This window comes from Alligator mississippiensis, chromosome 3 (assembly GCF_030867095.1).
Source record: "Alligator mississippiensis isolate rAllMis1 chromosome 3, rAllMis1, whole genome shotgun sequence".
In the NCBI taxonomy this organism is placed as follows: domain Eukaryota; kingdom Metazoa; phylum Chordata; order Crocodylia; family Alligatoridae; genus Alligator; species Alligator mississippiensis.
This window is the reverse complement of record NC_081826.1, coordinates 176,233,985-176,257,010: the sequence shown is the minus strand read 5'-3', so window position 1 is coordinate 176,257,010 and position 23,026 is coordinate 176,233,985. Positions and strand designations below refer to the sequence as shown.

Below are 23,026 nucleotides of genomic sequence, written 5' to 3'. Positions count from 1 at the left end.
GACCTGCTGGCGACTTCATCACACTGTTGATTCATTCATCTTCTGGTAGATTGTGACCCCCCAGGTCCTGTTCAGATGTGCCAGTGAGTGGTCTTCCACCTATCCTGTAGTTATGGTGAAGGTTCTTCCTACCCAGATGGAGGACCCAGTACTTTTCCTTGTTGAACCTCATCTGATTCTGATCAGCATATAGAACCAGTCTGTTTGGGTGTCCTGGATCCTTACCCTATCCCCTGGTGTGCCCGCATTTCCCTACAGCTTGGTATCATCGGTAAACTTAATCATAGAGCATTCCACCCATTCATCCAAGTCATTAATAAATATGTTAAAAAGCATGGGTCCAAGCACCAATCCCTGTGGGACACCACCAGAGACAGCCCTCCAAAACGAGGCAGGCTCATTGACTACAACGCTCTGGGGTTGGCTTCTAAGCCAGTTATCCACCCACCTCACCATAGGCTGATCTAGGCCAGTACCCTCCAGTTTAATTGAGAGAATTTCGTGGGAGACCGAGTCAAAGGCCTTACTGAAGTCTAGGTAAATGATGCCTACTTCATGTCCCTTGTCCAGCTGGTTAGTTGCCTGGTCGTAAAAGGGCACTAGGTTTGTTAGGCATGATCTACCCTCCACAAAGCCAGGATGGTTGCTTCTTAATACCCTGTCAGTTACAAGCTTGTAATTGATGGCCTACTTAACAATTTTTTCAAAAGTATTTCCTAGGACTGAAGTCAGACTGACCAGTTTATAGTTTGCAGGATCATCCCTCCTCCCTTTCTTAAAGATGGGTACTACATTGGCCCTTTTCCAGTCATCTGGTACCACTCCCGAGTTCCATGACTTTTTTCAAATGTTTTCGCCAAAGGACCTGCAATGAGTTCAGCCAGTTCTTTAAGGACTCTTGGGTGTAAGTCATTTGGCCCAGAGAACTTGAAAATGTCCAGTTGTTCTAAGAGGACCCTCGCTTAGTCGGGGCTGATTTTATATTGACTGTTGACTTCCCCATATTCCCTGGGCCTGTGGACAGGTGCATAGTTCCTGTTAGCTTTCTGGAATACCAGCGTGAAGTAACCATTTAGGACTGCTGCCTTTTCATGGGGCTCTATTGTGGGCTGCCTTTCTGTATTCAGTAGGGGTCCCACATTGGAGCTCGATGTATTTATTTTCCCAGCTCTCCATGTACATGTAGAAGGACTTTTTGTTGTCCTTAATTTTGGATGCTAGCTTGATCTCCATGCCTGGTTTGGCTTTCCGTATCTCATACCTGCAGACCCTGGTTACATGAGTGAACTCTTCTCAGGGTGCTGATCCTTTTTTCCGTTGCCTATATGTGTCCTTTTTCTTTTTCAAAAGTTCTCTGATATCCCTGTTGAGCCAAGGAGTCTCTTGGCTCCTTTCCCTCTTTTTGATCTCATAGAAATGGCCTCTTTTTGAGCAGAGAGGACAGGTCTCTTGAGGAGGCACCATTGTTCCTGAGCCCCCAAATCCTTCAGTTGGTGGTTGCAGAGGCCTTTTTAACAAGACTTCTTAGTTTTTTAAAGTCTTCCCTTCTGAAATTGAGGACCTCTGTTCTACTAGTTGAAATCCTAGCCTTCCGGTGGATGGTGAACCTAATCAGATCATGGTCACTGTCACCCAGGGTACCACCAATCTTCAGGTCCCCTACCATGCCCTCCCATTTGGTAAGCACAAAGTACAGAGTGGCTTCCCCCCTAGTTGGTCCTTTGACAACCTGTGATAGAAACAGGTCATCATTACTTACCAAGAAATTGGCTGACCTGCTGAAGCTGGCCCAATGATCCCCCCCAACAGATGTCAGGGTAGTTGAAGTCACCCATGACAGTCAGGTCTTTAGTGCTGGCTGCATCAGCCAGTTCCCTTGAGAATGCCTGATTGTTCTCCTCTTTTTGGGAGGGAGGCCTGTAGTAGACTCCCACCATCAGGTCTCCCTCTCCTGAACCCCCATGTATCTTGACCCGGAGGGTCTCAAGGGACCTCTCCCTGCTATCAGACCTGACCTGCAGGGAGGGGTACCGCTGTTTCACATAGCGGGCTACCCCTCCTTGTTTCTTCCCAATGTGATCCTTCCTGTAGAGCCTATAGCTATCAGTATCCACTGCCCAATCATGCGTGTCATCCCACCAGGTCTCTGTCAATCATATGAGGTTAAATTCCTCATCTGTCAGGAGAGCCAGTTCCTTCTGTTTGTTGTCCATGGTTCTGGCATTCGCATAAAGGCACCTGAGTTCCCCTCTGGTCGTCTCAGGTTTTCTGTCACCTATACAAGCATCTTGGGGTGTTGGTGCGCATCTGGGTGTCCTCTACATCAATGCCCTCTCCTGGGCCACAATCCCAAACTTCTGTCAGAAACTTTTTTTTTTGCTATATTTTGTTACATTTGTATGTCATCTGATTGTTAAAGTGGTTGCCATATAAAAAGAAAGTCAAAATGTATGCACAACTAGTAATGCTCATTTCTCTGTGATGCTATAGTCATTTTAATTGAGGAAAATCTTTGACATATCAGTTAGATCTTGAGGAACTCTTGACTAGACATTGACTTGTTATTTGCTGTCCCTGCAATCTGTTTTCAAGGCATGAATATAATTTTGATAACTCCCACAATTCTTTGTTCTGTATAAGTGGCCTGCACAGTAAGGTATTGACATAGCAGTTTTTACCAACTGGGTAGGCTAGACTTTGGAAAGAATGTAGCTTTAAGCTTAGTGGTAGCTAGGGCTTCAGCATACAAGTATGAAACTTTCAGTTTTCAGTCTTTTCTCTTAGCCATCTAGAGTGTCGTAATTGAGTCCTGAAATCCATGTCAGACTTCCTCTCCTTAGGAGAGAAAATGACTTCCAAAGAATAACTGCTGACAGGATAACAGTATGGTTTAATAGTAAATTGGAGCTGTTTGAAACTGGGCCTTATGACATATTTAGATCTTGTTCTAGTCTTGAGCAGTGTCTGACTTCTGATGGTGCCAGTTTAATGTGTTAGAGAGATGGATTTGGACTGTAAAATGTGGACGTGCTCTTTCAATGTGTACTTGGTCAGGTTACTAAGATTCTGGCACATGGTTTGCACCTTTTTCTGCATTAGGAACATTTCTTTGTTCAAGACTTGTCAGGTTACATTTTTAGTTGCATAGTTTTATCAAATGCTGTATTGTGTTTCTAGCTTGTAATTACTGTGTTACACCTGAGGGTTATTGTGAAGTTGTCACAAGACTTGCTCTCATTTTTCCTCAGGAAATTATACCCTGAGGACTGTTCAAGCAACTCATGAACAGTAATATCCTATTACAATATTCATAACTTGAACTGTCAGATATGCAAAAATATTCAAGGCAAAATCATTATTGGAGGATTGATAAAGCACCAAAAGTTGTGTACTGAAATAAGCAATTATTGTAATCTTTTCTGGAATCATTTTAAAGCGGTGCTAAAAGCTTATTTGTTAACTTGCATTTGCAGGATAGAGATTTTATGTCAAGTAACTGCAATGTAACATGGTTTCTTTGCTGCGATGACATTGACAATGAAGAACTTTTGGAAGGAGATTGTGAGCCATCAGGTTCTTCAACACCTTGTGTGTGGTGGGGAAGGGAGAGTGCTACTTAAAGTCTGCCTTGAAGCTTGCTTTTTTTAAGGACTGGTATTGAGAAGAGTGAGGCAAGGGAACTCTGGCACCTTCCATTTTCTACACAGTTATAAATGAATCCTTTTTTTCTGGAAGGAAGAAAAATAATTATAATGTTCTCATCTTTGAATATATGATTGGTATTCATTTGACCCCCTTTTAAGTATGTGGATTCTTGCACTCATTACCAGGACAGTGTTGATTTGGGTTCACTTCCTTTTTTCAGCTTTAGATGACCCTGGTCTCTGGTCAGTGTTGCTTTCTAGTAATGGACAGATACCAAAGCAGACTTAAATATAAACTGTAAAGTTTAGGTACATTTTTTTTTTAAAGATACCTAAAATAAGTGATGTGAGTTACTATGTGTTCAACAGTTCAGAAGTTGGGATCAGCTGCGACTCTTCAGCTGGTTGTCCCTAGACTGTTACATGTATTTGTGGTCCAGGTTAGTCATTCCCAGCAGGGGGCTCTCAGTTCTCAAATTTTCTGCTTCTCTTTTGTCCAACATGGCCAGCTTTTGGTGGCTTTAGGTTGTGTCATGTGCCTCATCTATAACTTGGGTATGAGTTGAGTTAAATGTGGGGAAGAGTTTCTTCTGGTGGGAATTGAGAATTTTTGTGGGGACCGCTAGTGACAATGGTTCAGGTGAGCAAATGGTAAAATGTTGATAACTGGGGATGTGATAGGCATTAGTTACTGTGGAAACATACATTTCCCATACAGATGCTTTGAACTTAGTTTAGAACAGAATTTGAATAACTCATGATTTATTGTGAAGGTGAGTAATTCATATTTCTAGACTGGTAATCTGTGATAAGGCTAGAAGATTTTTGATGTATGAGAGATGTATTTAGGAATACTTTTTTATTATTCTTGGGGTTGATAGAACACCTGTGGTGGTAACATTTGTGGTTAATGTAGTTCAAGATAGCTAACTTGCATCTTCTATTGTAGCCAGATGGTCCACTGCTTTGAGGTTGTATATCCTATGTGGGATGGATATATAGTTTAATCTTTTGACCATTAAACAGATGTGAACACAAAAAAATTCTAATTTTGTGTGTGATCTCCATGAAATGAATTTCATGAGATTTCTGTTAAATCTTCAACACTTGAAGTGCATTAATAATAGGTGAATGCAGTGAGTATGTTCATAAAGACAGCTTTAAAATAAAATGGAACAATTTCAGCAGCAAAATCAACACAATAGAGAGAGAAACTTGGCTTTAACATTTTGCTAAGAGTCCCTTTCTTGCCACTCATTTCACTAATATTTTCTGACTATTTTGTATTTTCCATAATTATTCACCATGTATGTTTTTGTTGTGTGAAAGTGCTGAAGAACTGACACCCCCCATGTCTTTTTTGGATTCCAACCAGCACTCTGAAATCAAAATTCAGAGCAGGTAGAAAAATGCTTTTAGAATGCATATTTGATATAGTAAAGTGCTGTGCCGTGTTTCTGAAAGAGCCAGGGTCACAGCTGCATACATGAAAATGCATGGTGACTGCAGACACTGTTTCTTCATACAGAAAAAGCAATCTGTCTGTCACTGAATTTATGACGTAAATCAAGTTGTAGCTCTCCTGTGTTCAGAGATGTAACAAAAAGGATGACGTGACCTAAAGGTTGCATCAAACTTTTGCAGTCATTGTTGTCTACCATAAGACTAATTTTTATTTCCCTTGACATTGGGTTGTATTTACACTTGGATAGTTGAATCAGGTTGCATATCCTGCTTTATCTTTTGGTCTTGCCAGTGAAATCAAAAAGCATAGCATTTTAACTTCTTTTACATTATGTGTATATATTAGAGCACTGTTAGAACTGTGTAATGTAAGGTAGGATGCCTCCTTTCAGCCATGTCTGCCTTTCTCTAATTGAATTGTTTGGTGCTGCATCTCTAAATGTTTAGTTTTCAAATCACTGTTAGAAACGAGATATTTTGGTCAGTTTGGTGTGTTGTCATTTAGATACTTGAATTTTAAGAATCCAAAGTTGGATTTTTTTTCTTTCTTTTTTATGTTTTTAACTTAGCAGCTTTTTTTTTTTTTTTTAGTTTGGTGCTTAGTAATTACAAGAAAAAATATTTTAAAAATAACTGAAATCTAGGAATATGCAGGGGACTGAGGCATATATGGCAGTGCAAGATCTTCATCATGTATAAATAGTATATCTCACTTGACAGCCAGAGAAATATCCAGTTTCCCTGTGTTTATGATCCTGTTTGATTCTGGTGCCAGTATAGGGCATAAACTGAAATTTAAATTTTAGCACAAAGGTGCATTTCAGTGAACTATATATATGTCTATATATAGAGGTCACCTCAAACCAAATAGCTGTATCAAAGGAGGCTTATAAGAACAGAAGGACTGAAGAGGACAGATGTAGTATGTGTGTATATAACAAGGACGTACATATTTGGAAACCGATTGTAGATGAGGAAGGGACAGGCTGCAACTGTGGGGTGTTTTAGTTCTTTTTGACCCCTGAAGACCTATGCCAGCCATGTATAGTTTGTCATCTTTCTCCTGTGGTGATCAGAGAACATATTTTTGGTAATGGGCAACTTGGTCAGATGAAGTTCTCTGTAGTATGTACGGCTGATTTGAATACCTCAGAATGGGAAAAATCATTTTGTCAGATGACAGAATTGGGGGTTTTCTTTTAAGAGCCTGGCACGCAGATTCCAGTGTGTGGACTAGGACCTTAAGATGTCCTCTTCCTCTTAGTTCCCTAGACTCTCAGCACTGAATAGTTGCTTTTAAAATCTGCATAGTAATGAGTACTGTCCCCGCTCTCCCCAAGGCAAAATACAAAGTCCTTGTCATGGGAGACTCCATCTTGAGGGGGACTGAGGGGGCAATTTGCTGCTCCGACCCCTTAGCCCGGGAAGCAGTCTGCTGCTTCCTGGGAGCCCGTATCTGAGACATTGAGGAGAAGATCCCTGGGCTCCTCTGGCCCATTGACCACTACCCTATGCTCCTTATCCATGTGTGCACCCATGACATGGCTTGGAGCAATCCCAGCCGGGTCATGAAGCATTACAGGGATTTGGGATCAGGGCTTAAGGGGTTGGGGGTGCAGGTGGTGTTCTTTTTGATCCTCCCAGTCTCAGGCTACGGGCTGTGGAGGGAGAGGAGGATTGAGGTAGCAAACCAATGACTGCGGCGCTGGTGTTATCAGGAAGGCTTTGACTTCCATGACCACAGTCCGCTCTTTGATGAGAGAGGCAGTGAGTTGCTGGGAAGGGATGGCCTCCACTTCTCTCCGCTGGGGAGGAGGCTCTTCTCAGCCAGACTGGCTGACCTGCTCCACCAGCCTTTAAACTAAGCCCGCCAGGGGATAGGGGCACTACTGCCACTGCTGGGCCACTGAGCAACCCTTGCAAAGCCAGAAGGCCAAGGCACTCTAGGGGGCCCACCCCTGCCCCACCTCTGGAACGTTCTGCGGGCAAGCCAGGGGCCCCCAAAGGGACACTTGCCTGCTTGTATGCAAATGCAAGGAGCTTGGGGAATAAACAGGAGGAACTTGTCCTCCTACTAAACACAAATAAATATGATGTCATAGGGATAACGGAGACCTGGTGGATTTCCACCCATGACTGGGCCACAGGTATACACGGCTGTACCTTGTACAGGAGCGATCGTGTGGACAGAAGGGGCGTGGGTGTAGCTCTCTATGTCAAGGAAAGCTACACGACCCTGCAAGCCAACACTGGCGCCCAGGGTGGACAACTGGAGACCCTCTGGGTGAAAATCCGTGGGGAACACGGCACAGGGGACACAATGGTGGGAGTCAATTACAGACCTCCTACCCAGGATCAAGAGCTTGACCAGGAGTTCGCCGGGGAATTGGCTGAGGCTGCATGCTCCTGGTCCACGGTTGTCATGGGAGAATTTAACTACCGGACATCTCATGGGAAGAGCGCTCGGCCATATTCGAATGGTCACAAAGTTTTGTCATGTGTGTGGATGACCTCTATCTGATGCAAGAAGTCTACGGGCTGACGAGAGGTAGAGCACTGCTCGACCTTGTACTGGCAACGGAGGATGACCTTATCGGCAACCTAACAGTAGAGGGGAAGCTGGGTGACAGTGACCACGAGCTGATCACCTTCACCATCCTCCGTAAAGCTGGCAAGTCAGTCAGCAATATAGAAGTCCTCGACTTCAGGAAAGCTGACTTTGACAAGCTCAGGAAGCTTGTCAGTGAGGCCCTAAATGGCCTTAGCCCAAAGGGGAGTTGAGGATGAGTGGCTGTTCCTCAAGGGAGCGATCCTCCATGCACAAGCAAAGTCTATCCCATCTCAGAGGAAAGGCAGCAAAAGGGCACAGCAGCCCCCTTGGCTCTCCAGGGAACTAGCGAACCTCCTGCGTCTAAAAAGAGAGGCCTGCAAAGGATGGGGGACGGGATCCATCTCCAAGGAGGAATATTCTGCGCTGGTTTGAACCTGCAGAGACCAAACAAGGAAAGCCAAGGCTTTGACGGAACTCCAACTGGCTACAAGTATCAAGGACAATAAAAAGTCCTTTTTTAGATATGTGGGGAGCTGGAGGAAAAGCAAGGGCAACATTGGAACCCTGCTAAACCAGATGGGACATCTGACAACCGACACCCATGAAAAAGCCAACTTGCTAAATGGGTACTTTGTGTTGGTCTTTCACCAGTCCCAAAGGACACCCCTGCCCATTACGGGACAGGAAGGCTTGGATGAGGGAGATGCCTTACCCTCCATCAGTGCTGACCTAGTGAAGGAACACCTTGAGAGGCTGGATACCTTCAAGTCAGCTGGCCCTGACAACTTACACCCCAGGGTACTCGAGGATTTGGCGAGCATCATAGCCCAGCCCCTGGCATGGATCTTTAAGAACTCCTGGTGCTCTGGTGAAGTGCCCGAAGATTGGAAGAAGGCCAGTGTGGTGTCTGTCTTCAAGAAGGGGAGGAAAGTGGATCCAGCAAACTACAGGCCTCTCAGCCTGACCTCTATCCCGGGGAAGGTCCTAGAAAAGATTATCAAAAAGACCATTCTCAACAGACTGGCTGATGGCAAAATCCTGAGGGATAGTCATCACGGGTTTGCTGTGGGTAGGTCTTGCTTGACCAATCTTATTTCCTTTTATGACCAGGTGACCTATCACTTGGACAAGGGGGAAGAGATTGATATCTTATATCTTGACTTCAAAAAAGCCTTCTATCTGGTATCCCATGATCACCTCTTGGCTAAAGTGGCCAACTGCGGCTTCAGCTTCTCCACAATCCGCTGGCTGGGGAATTGGCTATGTGGTTGGACCCAGAGAGCGGTGGTTGATGGAACTCGATCATCGTGTTGCCCTGTGACCAGTGGGGTCCCTCAAGGCTTGGTTCTTGGGCCTGTGTTGTTCAACATCATCATTAATGATGTGGACATTGGCATCAGAAGCGGACTGGCCAAGTTCGCCGACAAAACCAAATTTTGGGGTAAAGTGTCCACACCTGAGGACAGGAGGGCAATCCAGGTTGACCTCGACAGGCTCAAGAAATGGGTAGACGAGAATCTGATGGCATTTAACACTGAAAAATGCAAGGTTCTCTACCTTGGGAGGAGAAGCCTGCAGCATGCTTATAGGCTCAGCGGTGCTACACTGACTAGCACTTCGGACGAAAGGGACTTGGGGGTGATGATTGACCACAAGATGAACACGAGCCTTCAATGTGATGCTGTAGCTAGTAAAGCAAACAAAACGTTTTGGGCTCCACAATTCAAAAAGGACATGGAGAAGCTTGAGAGAGTCCAGAGGAGAGCCACGTGCATGATCAGAGGCCAGGAAAACAGACCTTATGATGAGACGCTGAGCTCTGGGGCTCTTTAGCCTGGAAAAGCTCAGGCTCAGGGGTGATCTGATGGCCACTTAAAAGTTTATCAGGGGTGCTCACCAGGATCTGAGGGAACATTTGTTCACCAGAGCGCCCCAAGGGATAGTTCATAGTTCATAGAGTTCATAGATGTTAGGGTTGGAAGGGACCTCAATAGATCATCGAGTCCGACCCCCTGCATAAGCAGGAAAGAGTGCTGGGTCTAGATGACCCCAGCTAGATACTCATCTAACCTCCTCTTGAAGACCCCCAGGGTAGGGGAGATCACCACCTCCCTTGGGAGCCCGTTCCAGACCTTGGCCACTCGAACTGTGAAGAAGTTCTTCCTAATGTCCAATCTAAACCTGCTCTCTGCTAGCTTGTGGCCATTGTTTCTTGTAACCCCCAGGGGCGCCTTGGTGAATAAATACTCACCAATTCCCTTCTGTTCCCCCGTGATGAACTTATAGGCAGCCACAAGGTCGCCTCTCAACCTTCTCTTGCGGAGGCTGAAAAGGTCCAGTTTCTCTAGTCTCTCCTCGTAGGGCTTGGTCTGCAGGCCTTTGACCATACGAGTTGCTCTTCTCTGGACCCTCTCCAGGTTGTCCGCATCCTTCTTGAAGTGTGGCGCCCAGAATTGCACACAGTACTCCAACTGCGGTCTGACCAGCGTCCGATAGAGGGGAAGTATCACCTCCTTGGACCTATTCGTCATGCATCTGCTGATGCATGATAAAGTGCCATTGGCTTTTTTGATGGCTTCGTCACACTGCCGGCTCATGTTCATCTTGGAGTCCACTAGGACTCCAAGATCCCTTTCCACCTCTGTGCCACCCAGCAGGTCATTCCCTAGGCTGTAGGTGTGCTGGACATTTTTCCTCCCTAGGTGCAGCACTTTGCATTTCTCCTTGTTGAACTGCATCCTGTTGTTTTCTTCCCACTTGTCCAACTTATCCAGGTCTGCCTGCAGCTGTTCCCTGCCCTCTGGCGTGTCCACTTTTCCCCATAGCTTTGTGTCATCTGCAAACTTGGACAGGAGTACATTTGACTCCCTCGTCCAAGTCACTGATGAAGACATTAAAGAGTATCGGTCCAAGGACCGAGCCCTGCGGGACCCCACTGCCCACACCCTTCCAGGTCTAGACCGACCCATCTACCACGACTCTCTGGGTGTGGCCCTCTAGCCAGTTCACCACCCGGACTGTGTAGTCATCCATGTCACAGCCTCTTAACTTGTTCACCAGTATGGGGTGGGATACCGTATCGAAGGCCTTCCTGAAGTCTAAGTATACGACATCCACCCCTCCTCCTGTGTCCACGCGTTTCGTAACCTGGTCATAGAAAGAGACTAGATTGGTCAGGCACGATCTGCCTGCCACGAACCCGTGCTGGTTTCCCCTCAGCATAATTTGCCCTGCTGGGCTCTCACAAGTGTGAGCCTTGATAATTTTTTCAAAGACTTTACCAAGGATGGAGGTGAGACTGACTGGCCTATAGTTGCCCGGGTCCTCCTTCCTCCCCTTTTTGAAAATGGGGACCACGTTAGCCCTTTTCCAGTCCTCCGGGACTTGGCCCGTGCGCCACGAGCGTTCGAATATTCCTGCCAGTGGCTCTGCAATGATGTTGGCCAGTGCCTTCAGCACCCTCGGATGGAGCTCATCAGGGCCTGCTGACTTAAAGGCATCCAGTTCTTCCAAGTGACTCTGCACCACCTCAGGATCTAGTATGGAAGTCTGGCGCCTTGCTGCTGCCTCTCTACAACCCCAGTGAGAGACTTGTCGTGTCCCTCGCTTAGGAACACTGAGGCAAAGAACTCGTTGAGGAGTTCAGCCTTGTCCCCCCTGTCTGTCACCAATTGTTTCTGCCCATTTAGCAGGGGTCCTATTCCTCCCTGGGCCTTCCTTTTACTCCCAATATATCTAAAAAACAATTTCTTGTTGTCTTTTACTTGGGTTGCCATCCTCAGCTCCATGGTAGCTTTGGCCTGTCTAACTGCCTCCCTACAAGCACGAGCAGAGGAGGTATATTCATCTTTAGTGATCTCACCTTGGGAGCACATAAAAAGTGGAAACCTTTTGGCCCTTAGGCTGCCCTGGATTTCTTTGGTCAGCCATGGAAGCCTCCTGGCCCCTTTCCCTCTTTTGCCTCTCTCGGGGATTGTCTTGATTTGTGCCCGAAGGATCGTTTCCTTAAGGCACAGCCACCCTTCTTGGGCTCCCATCCCTTCAAAACTCCTACTCTGCAGTGCGTCCTTGACTAATCGCCTGAGTTCATTGAGATCAGCTTTCCTAAAGTCTAGCACTTTCACCCTACTAGTTACCTTACCCACTCAACGTCTTATGTTGAATTCTATTATTAGGTGATCACTGTCTCCCAAATGGCTACTGATCTGGAGGTCCCCTATCATGTCATCCCCTGTTGCCAATACCAGATCCAGTATGGCATTCCCCCTAGTGGGACCATGTACCTCCTGTGTCAGGTGGAGGTCCTGTATACAGGTTAGAAACCTGCGTGAGCGGTGGGACTTTGCTGTTTGCGTCTCCCAGCAGATGTCCGGCTAGTTTAGGTCCCCCATGACTACCGCCTCTTTAGCTTTTATGGTCTCCGAGAGTTGCCTCAGGAGCCCCGCATCTATTTCTTCCCCTTGGTGTGGGGGTCTGTAGCAGACCCCTACCACCAAATCCCTTTCTCCTTGCCCCCCATGTAGCCTAACCCACAATCTTTCTACTTCCTCAACCTTGGATTCTGTCTTGATGAGGGTTGATATATATTGCTCACTGACATAAAGTGCAACCCCCCCCCCCCCCCTTCTTCCCCGACCTGTCCTTTCTGTACAATCTATAGCCCTGAATATGTACCGCCCAGTCATGGGATGAATCCCACCAGTCATAGCCCCACTAAGTCATAGGTGTTTAGTGCAAGCAGGAGCGCTAGTTCATTCTGCTTGTTCCCCATGTTCCTAGCATTAGTATATAGGCACTTGAGCCCTGCGACTGGTGCCTTTGCTGCCCCCCTGCTCCGAGTCCCAAGGGGCCCATTGTTTCTTACCTTCTTGATTCTTACCTGTTCTGTAGTGCTGGTCTCCCCATGGCTTTCAGGTTTCCAATGCTCTCTTTCTTCAGGCTGGGCTGTCCTTGTGGGTGCCACATGGTTTGGTGGTCCACAGCTTCCCCTGCCCTCGTACTTTCCTCCCCCCGACGAGCCTAGTTTAAAGCCTGCCGGAGGAGATCCGCCAACCTAGAAGAAAACACATGCTTACCTTTGGGGGACAGGTGAAGCCCATCCCAGCTGAGCATGTCCCTCGTCGTGATGTGCGGGTCATTGTCCAGGAAGCCGAAGCCTGCCTCGAGACACCACTGCCGAAGCCGCCAGTTGGTTTCTCGGATGCAGTTCTCCTGCCGTCTTCCTCGTCCGGTCACTGGTAGGATGGAAGAGAATACCACCTGTGCACCGAACTCCTTCAGCATGCCGCCCAGAGCACTGTAGTCCGCCATCAGGTGATCGGGGGTTCTCCTGGCCGTATCATTAGTACCCACGTGGACTAGGACCATGGGGTAATAATCGGTGGGCTTGATCCTGGCCTGGATTACCTCCGTCACATCCCGAATCTTTGCTCCAGGGAGGCAGCATACCTCTCATGCTGAGGGGTCCTGGCAACAGATGGGTCCTTCCATACCTCTCAGGATGGAGTCGCCTATGACGAGCACTCGATGATGACAAGATCGAACGGTCACAAACTCCTCCATGACCCTTTTAGGCTGAACGTAAGAAAGAACTTCTTTACTGTCTGAGCCCCCAAGGTTTGGAATAGACTGCTGCCGGAGGTAGTTCAAGCACCTACCTTGAACGCCTTCAAGAGACATTTGGATGTCTATCTTGCTGGGATCCTATGACCCCTGCTGACTTCCTGCCCTTTCGGCAGGGGACTGGACTCGATGATCTTCCGAGGTCCCTTCCAGCCCTAATGTCTATGAAATCTATGAGTATGCTGAATGGCATGTGGAGGAGGCTGCTGAGAGGTTAACTCTTATGACAAAAAAAGACAAGAAGTCTCAGCTACAGAACTCACATCATGAAGAACACATCATTTCTTACATAAGCTCTGGAAGTAGAAGCTAAGGCATGTTTGTTAATGGAATTTTGCCTAGGTGCCCAAAGAATCTCAGATAAATTTTATATTCTTTATTCCCAAGTCCTAAGAGTTTGTAAAGATGAGAGAGAAAAATAAAACTTCAAAATGCAAATCTTATCTGTAGCCATCCCATATTGGAGCGGCATGCATATGCTTCTTTAGATGTGGGGTGAACTAAAATAAACCTGAGAAGCAGCTAGTCTCTGAGTTTTTCAAATATAGCTGTAAATAGATTTACTTAAGATATTTAAAGTTCTAAGCCTTGACCCCTCTTTCCATCGCAATGACTTAGTTGGTTGACACATCCAATCAAAAACTACCCTATCACCTCATGTTTTAAACGAGGATAGCAAGGTGCAGTTTCATAGTGCTTAGGGTTGGAAGGGACCTAAACAGATCATCAGGTCTGACCCCCTGCCCTGGGCAGGAACGAGTGCTGGGGTCATAACACCCCAGCCATATATCTATTCAGCCTCCTCCTGAAAACCCCCAAGGTAGGAGAGAGCGTCACCTCCCTTGGGAGTCTATTCCAGAGCCTGGCGGCCCTAACCGTAAAGTAATGCCTCCTGATATCCAGCCTGAACCTTCTCGCTAATAATTTCTGGCTGTTATTCCTAGTAACTCCTGGTGGTGCCCAATGGAACAGAGCCGCACCCAGTTTCCGCTGGTCCACCCTGGTGAGTTTGTAAATGGCCACTAGATCCCCTCTCAGCCTTCTCTTGTGGAGGCTGAATAGATTTAGGCCCTTTAGCCTCTCTTCGTAGGGCCTGACTCCCTGCCCCTTCAAGGGCCCATTGGCTCCTGTCTCCAGCTGGGGGTGAACCACTGCCAGGACAGTCATGGGGACCGGGTCCCCACAGCTGCAGGAAACAGTGTGGCTGTCTATGGTTTTCCACAAGCAGGAGATGATGGCTGTAGAAGAGCGAAGGGAGTTAGAGGAAAAAAATATATGTTCGCTCCCTTCCCCTCAGCATCAGTAAGGAAACCGGCCTCCCAAGTGAGGGGCCTAGCTGCAGAGCAGCTGAAACAGGGCAGCTGTAGCCCCTGTCCCAAAGCAGCAAACCCAGGATTCCCCAAGACAAGTCTGGGAGCACCAGGGAAACAAATCCCTTACCTCCAGAGGTCTACCTAGCTGAGGTGCCAACTGCCATAGCAGGAAAAGCACGGGCTACAGGGAGGTTCCAGGGGGCAGAGCAATACAGGCTTCAGAATCTATAGTAGGCTATAAAACAAAACACTTAAACGAGAGCAACTCTCTTGTATACTTGTATCTGCAAAGAACATTAGTACTTGTATGTATTACAGTCTTGCAGAATCACTAACTGGCATGATAGAAATTGATGCAGTTTTACAATTAAGATGTCACAGCACTATCAAATAGCAGAGGGAAGGCTGCTATTATAGGTTTTCCTCATTTTATGCTGTACATGTGTTCCTGGAAAATGGCACATAACTCAAATTCGCATAAAGGGAACACACTTTACAATGTAACAAATAGGGATATGTTCCAAGACCTTGACTGTACTGATCCCCAGACCCATTTCTACCACTTTTTTACAAGACAATTTTGGTAATTGCCAACAGCAGATAGTACAAACAAGCACAGGGCACTATCATAATGGGGATGGCAACTACAGAAACAAGTGCTTCAGACAATGAGCGAGGAGCACAGATCCACACAAGAGACTATATTTTGGTGTGTGTCACTCCCATAATGCACCGGACAAACCACACTGATTGCATAAGAGTGAATTTACCTTGCATATAATGAAGTTTTGGTATAAAAAGGGTAATTGCATAAGAGCAAATTTGCACATATAGAACCTGCATAAAGTAAGGGAAACCTGTAGTGCTTTTGTAAAAAACACAGGTGGCCAAATTTTCAAAAGGGTTCCCAGTGTTTGGAGCCTTAGGTCTTGGGCATGTTACTTCTACAAGGGTGTCTGTAGTGCTACAACACTACAAGCAGGAAGTATGCAGATGTTCATGCCGTCTGTAGTAACCCCCTCAAATAGTGGATTTCTCATCTTTCCCAAAATGGCTCTTTGGCAGTGTCAAGGAGAGTAGGGGGTTGGTTGTGGGCTGCAGCCACAAGTACCAACCACAGCCCGTAGCCACCCACAGGGCCATTGGTGACACGTAGGAGGTGCCCACGGGTGTATTGTGCATCTCCTGAGATTGGCGGTGCACTCCCTGAGAGAAGTGCCGCTGCTGCTGCCAGTGGTGCCTGCAGGCAGTTGCCACTTGCCCCCCCCCCCCACTGCCAACACTGCTGGTGGTGCCTGCAGGTGGTTGCCACTCGTCCCCCCTCCCCCCGCCCACCCCACTGCTTGCTGCCGCCACTGTTGCCTATGGGCTGTCACTGCCCCCCCAGCCTCCAGGGGCATGTATCAGTCATGCACAGGGCTGCTGGGAGTGAGGAGAGTATGCCATGTCACCCCCACAGGCAGCTGGTGGTCTCTGCCACCACTGTCTTCTGAGGCAGCTTCTGTCCTGTGGTAGCAGGGGAAGTAAAAGCCTGGTGCCCCCCTAGCTGGAGAATGTGCCTTTGCGGTGACTGCCCTAGCCAGCCAGCCAGCCAGCCATCACATTCTATTTTGTAGGCATTTGTTCATTGTACAAATGAATGAATGTTCAAGGCCTTATGATACCTCCATTTTAAGGCCAGAAGGATTCATTGTGGTTGTGTAGTTTGTAACAGGGACTCAGACAAGAGCCCTGTTACTTAGGATAGCTCTGGAAGGAGTGACCCCTGGATGTACCCTGCCAGGTGGAAAGGATTTCACACCTGGGGGAAGATTGGGTGATTTGCCTGCGAAAACCGGAGATAAAACCAGCAGTGGGAAAGCTACTGATTGCCTTCAGGCACAAGACGATGAGTGTGGGGGTAACTGAGACCCTGGAGACACGAGAGAGACAGGAAAGTTCTGATCTGCAGCTTGGAAGGATGTTGGAAACCCGGACTTCTTGGAAATGACACAGGTCAGACCCAAATGGACGTGGCTGCTGAGGATCGTGCCACTGGATGAGTGCAGGAAGGCACTGAGGCTCTGGGAACCGGCCTGGTGGGGAGCCAAGTTAAAAACAGTGCCTCGAGAGCGGAGCACAGGGAAGTACAGTCTCAGCCTGGCCCTTACCTCCTGGGACTACAAGTGCGGAGGGATAGCCAGAGAGCCTGCAGGGGAGCAGCAGTCAATGAGTGACAGATGCAGAGACCACGTCCTGCTAATAAGGCAATTAGTGGTTTAGTTTACTTTAAACAATGTAACTTTAACAACTACCTGCTTAAGGTTTTTCCTCTCCTCCAACACAGATTACCCTGGCCAATGAAGAAATTGGCAGGGTTACACTTACTGTATCTGTTGCATTGTAAAATAAACCTACAAGTTGAGCGGGATAATATCTGGGTGATATTTATTGATCGCAGACATCGAGAACTCACAGATCTCCTCCCTTTTCTTATTACATCTAAGTCGTGGCAGACGAGTACAGGAAGAAGTCTAATTTCTTACATAAAATAGACAGTGGAATATTTGTGAATGAACTCCAGCTTCTAAAAGGTCTACAAGCTGTCTTTGAACTGTATCATAGATATTTGAGAAAAAAACTTCTATCTTGATTTATAGATATTCATTGATATGCTGGTGATAGATTGTTTAGCCTTCTTAAAAGCTTTTCATTTATGCATCTAGATAGAGATGTAGGCATCCAGTTTTGAAAATTTGAGCCCAGTATATCCCCCATATTTATTCAAATATAAGATGATCCCCTCCCCCTAAATTAGATTATTTATGAGGAAAACTTATAAATTCCTTATAATTTTTAGGGTATAGAATCTAATTGCTGGTGATTTTGCTTTGATATTATTCCCCTCCCACTGTTACAGCAGGCAAAATAAATTTGGGTGGTGGTCAGGTAGCCCTCTTTCCCTCTGCCCCCCAACTTCTTTGCCCTGTAGCCCCTTCCCCCTTTACTATCAGACCCTGCTTTCTCTGAGCACATGGAAGTGAGGGGCAAATTTGAAAACACTGACAGATGAATTGATACTTTTTTTTTCTTTTGAAATTGCTGCAAGTTTTAGTGCAGGTATTCCACAAGCATACTTGTAAGCAACACTTTTGTACTTACTTATACAGTATAGAGCACAATCTTTTCCTTTAAAAATAAAAAAAAAATTGTGTTCCAAGTCAAATCAGCCAAATCAATTCCAATTCCGTGAGTCAGTCAAGAACTACTACTGTGGCCCTGCTACTGGCAAACATCCTCCACCACCTCCTAGGGCTTCAGATGCTTCCAAGTCCTTTGGTCAGCATCCTATGTGCAGGCTTGGGGTTCAGATGCCCCTGAGTTTTGTTTACTCTCAGCGTATGGCCACAGGAGCCAGGCTAGGGAGAACTCTCCCATTTCCATAAAGTTGGCATATAGCCAGTATCTTCCCACTAGAAGTGAAAGTGGGAGACTAACTGTGCCTTACCTTGGTCAAGGTACTGCTCCCTGCCAAGAAAGTGGTTTTCCCCTGCCAGTAGGAAAACTGCCTTAGTGGTCATGGTATTTCCCCTGCCAGTACAAACTATGCATGATATTAGTCTAGAGCAAAAAGGCTCATGATTTACCATATAGTTCATTGGCATGTTCCCCAGCAGAGTTGGCAGCATTTCAAGCCATGCCAACCCCATTGCTCAGCATTGCTCAGTACATGTGTGTACTCCAGGTGTCATTTCCCCCCCCCCAGGATTCGTATGCAAATTAGCCTCAGACTCAAGAACTGGATGTTCTTGTCGTGAGTCCTGGGATCCTCCAAATATTTATATGCAGATGAGGTCCAGGGCAACCTGGTCTGGTTCTACTTCATGTAGCATAGGGCCACACCAATCGCATTCAACAGGCTGGAGGGGTGACAGAGAGGTCTGGGTGAACTGTGACAAGACATATACTTGCAAGTTAGATGAGTATCCCTCTTCTGAGCTTCACTGAAGTTTGAACCCTTTAGCAAGAAATGAAACTTGCTTTCACTTTGGATGCCACAACATTTTTCTTAGGAAGAGAAGGGTATTGCAGGTCCTTGAAGTCCTGCAGCTGTGCACTATCAGTTGAACTCCACAACTGCAGAGTTCAGTGGGTCATGTTCAACTATTGTCACTTTTTGAAGTAGATGCAGTAATATTTGTAATTTGCTTGGCTGTTTGTTTTCCTCTGACACACTCCTAAAGAAAACAAGGGGCATTAGGTATGAAAAGTTATTTTACAGTGAGCTTGTGTAACCCATCAGCCCGTTCATTTTGGTAGCTGACATTTATTAAGCTTTAAGGAAACTGAAACCCAACCAGCTGCCCAGAATTCTGATAAGGTCACCAAGAGTGCTAAAGGAGCATAATAGTATGGCATATTATAGAGCATCTCCTCTTGTTCTACACATGTATCCATTTGATAAGGTTTCAAAAATATTAAAATAAGAATAATACTATACAGCATTTCTTTCTATAGAGTCATATTTATATCAGGTGGAGATTGTCTTGCTAGTTCAGTGAGACCCTAAAGGTACACTCATATTATTTAATCTCTCTGTGTTGCATAATGGAGAAAAGAATTATATGTTGTGTAATGTTAAAAGGAACTATTAGCTTGATTTTTCTTACCTCCCTCTCTCCACTCTGAAGGTCCCTCCTCCACTGCCTCCCGACAAGCTGTGCCTCTGTCCCATGCCTGCCCCAGCCCCGGCTGGGTGGCCCCTTCCCCAGTGCCAACCCCACAGCTTTCCTCACCACGGGGACCTTGATTTGCCCCCCCCAATGCCCTTCCCCCTTCCCTTTTCTCTTCCACCAAAACAGACTTACCAGCTGCACGCAGCACTCCACACTGCCGGCTCTGCTCCTCATTGCCTATGTGCTGTGCTGCAGCTGCGTGTGCACATGGGCATTAATTGAACAAATTATCGGCCACATTGGGCCAATTTCCAATACAGAAAACTTTATTTATATTGTTGCTGATCCAATATCAGACCGATGTATCGGTGCATCTCTACTTATTTGCAAAGGTGAGAAGGGTAGTGATTCCAAAATGTGTTGGGATTTCTGCTCAGGCACTAAGAGCAATTATGGCAGCTTCTCTCATGGGTGAGAACTTCTTAGATTGATAATTCCCAGATCATTTAGTGCTTTACAGGTCGAAACATTTACTCTAGTGATCAGAGAGAGACTTTTTGAAGCCCTTCATGTGACCCTGTAGCATATTGCTACAGGGGTCATGTGACCCCTGGAGCATATTGCTCCATGCATCCCAAACTATTGCTCCTCACTACCACCTCCTCCCTTCTCCTACTGTAACTGGTGCTAAGAAATGCAGCCAGAATTCTACTGCATGTCTTCCTTTTTTTTTTAAATGCCCTTTTGTTGGTGCTTTATCAGTGAACTTCCTTAGACTGCCTGTTCAGTACAAATTTTATTGTTACTCCTTACTCCACTTCACCCCTAGGGAAACTGAAAACATAGGTTTTCAGTTGGCACTAGCCCCTTCTCCTATACTCCCAATTGCTCCAGGCACCCCAAGTCAGACAAATACCTTGCAGAGTTCAGTACAGTGCAAGCTGTAGAACTTTACTGAACTCATGTTTAGAGAGAAGAGGAAAGCAAAAGTGCTCCTATTCACAATTCATCTACCCTTAGGACCCCCAAAGCATGTGTGGAAGCAATCCCCACTTCCCTCCCTCTGCCTGGGTAAACCAGTCACTGTGGACAGCCTCTGGTGGTTAAACATCTCCTAAGAGATGGGTGACTGGCGGATCCAAATTCTCATCTGAGTACTACTTACTATATTTTTGTAGTGTATAGACCGACACAGTGTATAAGTCAACCCCATTTTTCTGATGCAAAAAGTTAAGAATTTCGTAGATCCGGTGTATAAGTCAACTTAACTTTTTGGATCAGAACAATGAGGTCGACCTATACTGGCCCCTGCATGTCCTCATTGTGGGCTAGGCATGTGGGGGATGGATACGTGCTGCAGTGCTGCTGGCAAGGGATGGGTCCGGGCTTGGCACTTGGCTGGTGTGGCCCCATCCCCTGCGAGTGGCATGGCCTGAGCTGCACCAGCTGAGCATTGAACCTGGCGCCACTCGCAGGGATTGGGGCTGTGCGAGCCGAGTGATAAGCTTGGCCCTGTCTGGAGTGAGTGGCACTTCTGAGCCCATCCCCGTCCCCTGTCAGTGGCACCAGGCTTGGCACTTGGCTGGCACGGCCCAGGCAGCACCACTCATAGGAGGTGGGGCCAAGTCCCAAGCCCGGTGCCGCTTGCAGAGTATGGGGCTGGGCTCAGTGCTTGGCAGTGCTGCTCACAGGAGACAGAACCAAGCTTGGCACTTGGCTGGCGGGGCCCAGGCAGTGCTGCTATAGGGGATGGGGCCACATCAGCCAAGCCTGGCCCCATCCCCTGCAAGCAGCACTGCAACATATGTCCACCCCCTGCGTGTCTGGCCCATAGCGAGGGTGTGCAGGAGTCGATATTAGTCAAGTGCCAAGCCTGACGCCACTTGCAGGGGACAGTGATATGGTATATAGGTCAAGGTTGAATTTTAAGAGTTAAAAATTTGGCTTCAAAACTTGACTTGTACACTGTGAAATATGGTAATAGCTAGTAAATACCGATTTGTGTCCTAGTTGTTTATTAAACAATATGTTTCTGGTTTGAGCTGAAAAGTATCTGTGGCTTTTCTAATGATTTAGGACTAGTTCCTTCACTGGAGAGAGGATTTAATAACTTGCCCTGTGAACTAAGCTCCTTTCATTTTGTTATAAAATATGTTCTGATGTGCTAGGCTGTGTGTGAAACTTAGTGCTGAGCAGACCAAGGCTCCTTTGGTGGGTTAATTGATTGGTATGTTTTTTGGAATCCAAGCTAATTGCTTTAAACAGTTTTTAGGAATATCTTATTATGAAAGGTGCTCCATGAATACCAAGACCCAAGCTTCTAAAACTAGGAACTTAAAACTAAGATGCTGAAGAGAAACTTTCAAAGGTGTAAAGGGCCCAACTCCTATTCACTTTCAGTGGGAGTTGGGCACTTGGCTTACCTTTTTGCCATTGAAAATTATTTCCCTAGTGTATGTTTAAACAACTGTTATAAATGAAGTACCTGGTTTTTAAAATGCTGACTGTAAAGCAGCAACCCTTAATTTAAGATAGGTCACACATTTGGGAATCTTTATTAGCTTAATTATAGGCAAGACTGTAAAATTAAATATTTTATCTTAGATTCTTTTCTGATAAAAAGTAGGCTTAATTCTTGTTTTCAGAGAACCCCAGAAGAGACATTGTTTTGACATATAATTGTCTTGATAAAACTAGTGAAGGAGACTGGAAAAGGCAAGGGTTAAATAGTTTACTTCTGTACTGGTTTTATTTTGAAGGTAGTTACTGTACAAATTTGTCTTACCTTGCTGATGCAAATATTATTTCTATTTTTCAGGAACCCTCCTCATCCACTAATCAGTGTACTTGAAAACAGACCTGTTTGCTGGCCAGTTGTCCTGCAGCAGATAACAGTATTCTTCCAACAGTGCCAAGAGAGGTAACCCCCCCTCTCCCCCCTCTATATAAATACCTGGATTATGTCTGTGGAATGCACTCAAAAAAGTGTTTGATGCACTGTGAGAGAAATGTACGTAAATAGGAATAGTTGTCTGTTTTTTGTTTAAAAAAAAAATCTTAGACTTCCTTGAATGATATACATTGTAGACTAGACCTAGTTGAAAAATCAAAAAGTAGTTTAGCCAAAATGTAAAATGTTACAGTGACTTGTAAAGTATTGGGTGTGGAGAATTTATTTGCTAAATTCCATAATGAAAAATGTTATGATAAAGTCTATTGAAAATGCTGTGGAATTGGTTATCAAAGGTTTTCATTGATAATGTTTTGGAAAATGTATTTGGTTTTAAAAAGTCACTAACTTCTACATGGAAAATAAAATGTTTCAACAAACTTGATAATCTGAACCCCCCCCCCCCCCACAAATTTTTAAAAATGTTTTTTAATTACAATTTTTTAAATTGTAATTAAAATAGTTTCTCATTATAGCTTCATTCACCCTTTTTAGACTATTTTGGCGTGACCAGACGAGCACAGTTGTGCGGTACATGGCACTGCGAACACGTTTGCAGTGCCACATACCACTCAGTCCTGTGTTCTCCATGCTACAAGGGTCTGCTGCATGAGTGTGCTCTGTGCCATTTTTTCTTCTGTAGGTTTTTTGACCCTTGGATATCCAGGGGTCCAAAAAAACCATGGAAAGCACCCCCGGAGCAATGCACGCTTGGCCAGCATGTCGCTGAAAAGCAGAACTGGCCCTCCCAGAGGTGTGCTCTGCTGCCAGCCAGGCTTAGTGGCAGAATCACCGCAGCTGCAGCCCCGGGAGGCTCCCAGCCTCCC

At 46.0% G+C, this 23,026-nt stretch overlaps 1 protein-coding gene across 5 annotated transcripts in view; it reads left to right on the top strand.

Annotated features, from left to right (window-relative positions):
* The window catches only part of FOCAD (focadhesin), a 290,506-nt gene that overhangs the window by 44,819 nt on the left and 222,661 nt on the right, over positions 1–23,026 (top strand). For all 5 annotated transcript variants that reach the window (XM_059724664.1, XM_006266820.4, XM_019480766.2 and 2 more), the window contains exon 6: positions 22,068–22,169. In XM_059724664.1, coding sequence (XP_059580647.1) covers positions 22,068–22,169 — 102 coding nt within the window. The remainder of the gene's footprint in view (positions 1–22,067; positions 22,170–23,026) is intronic.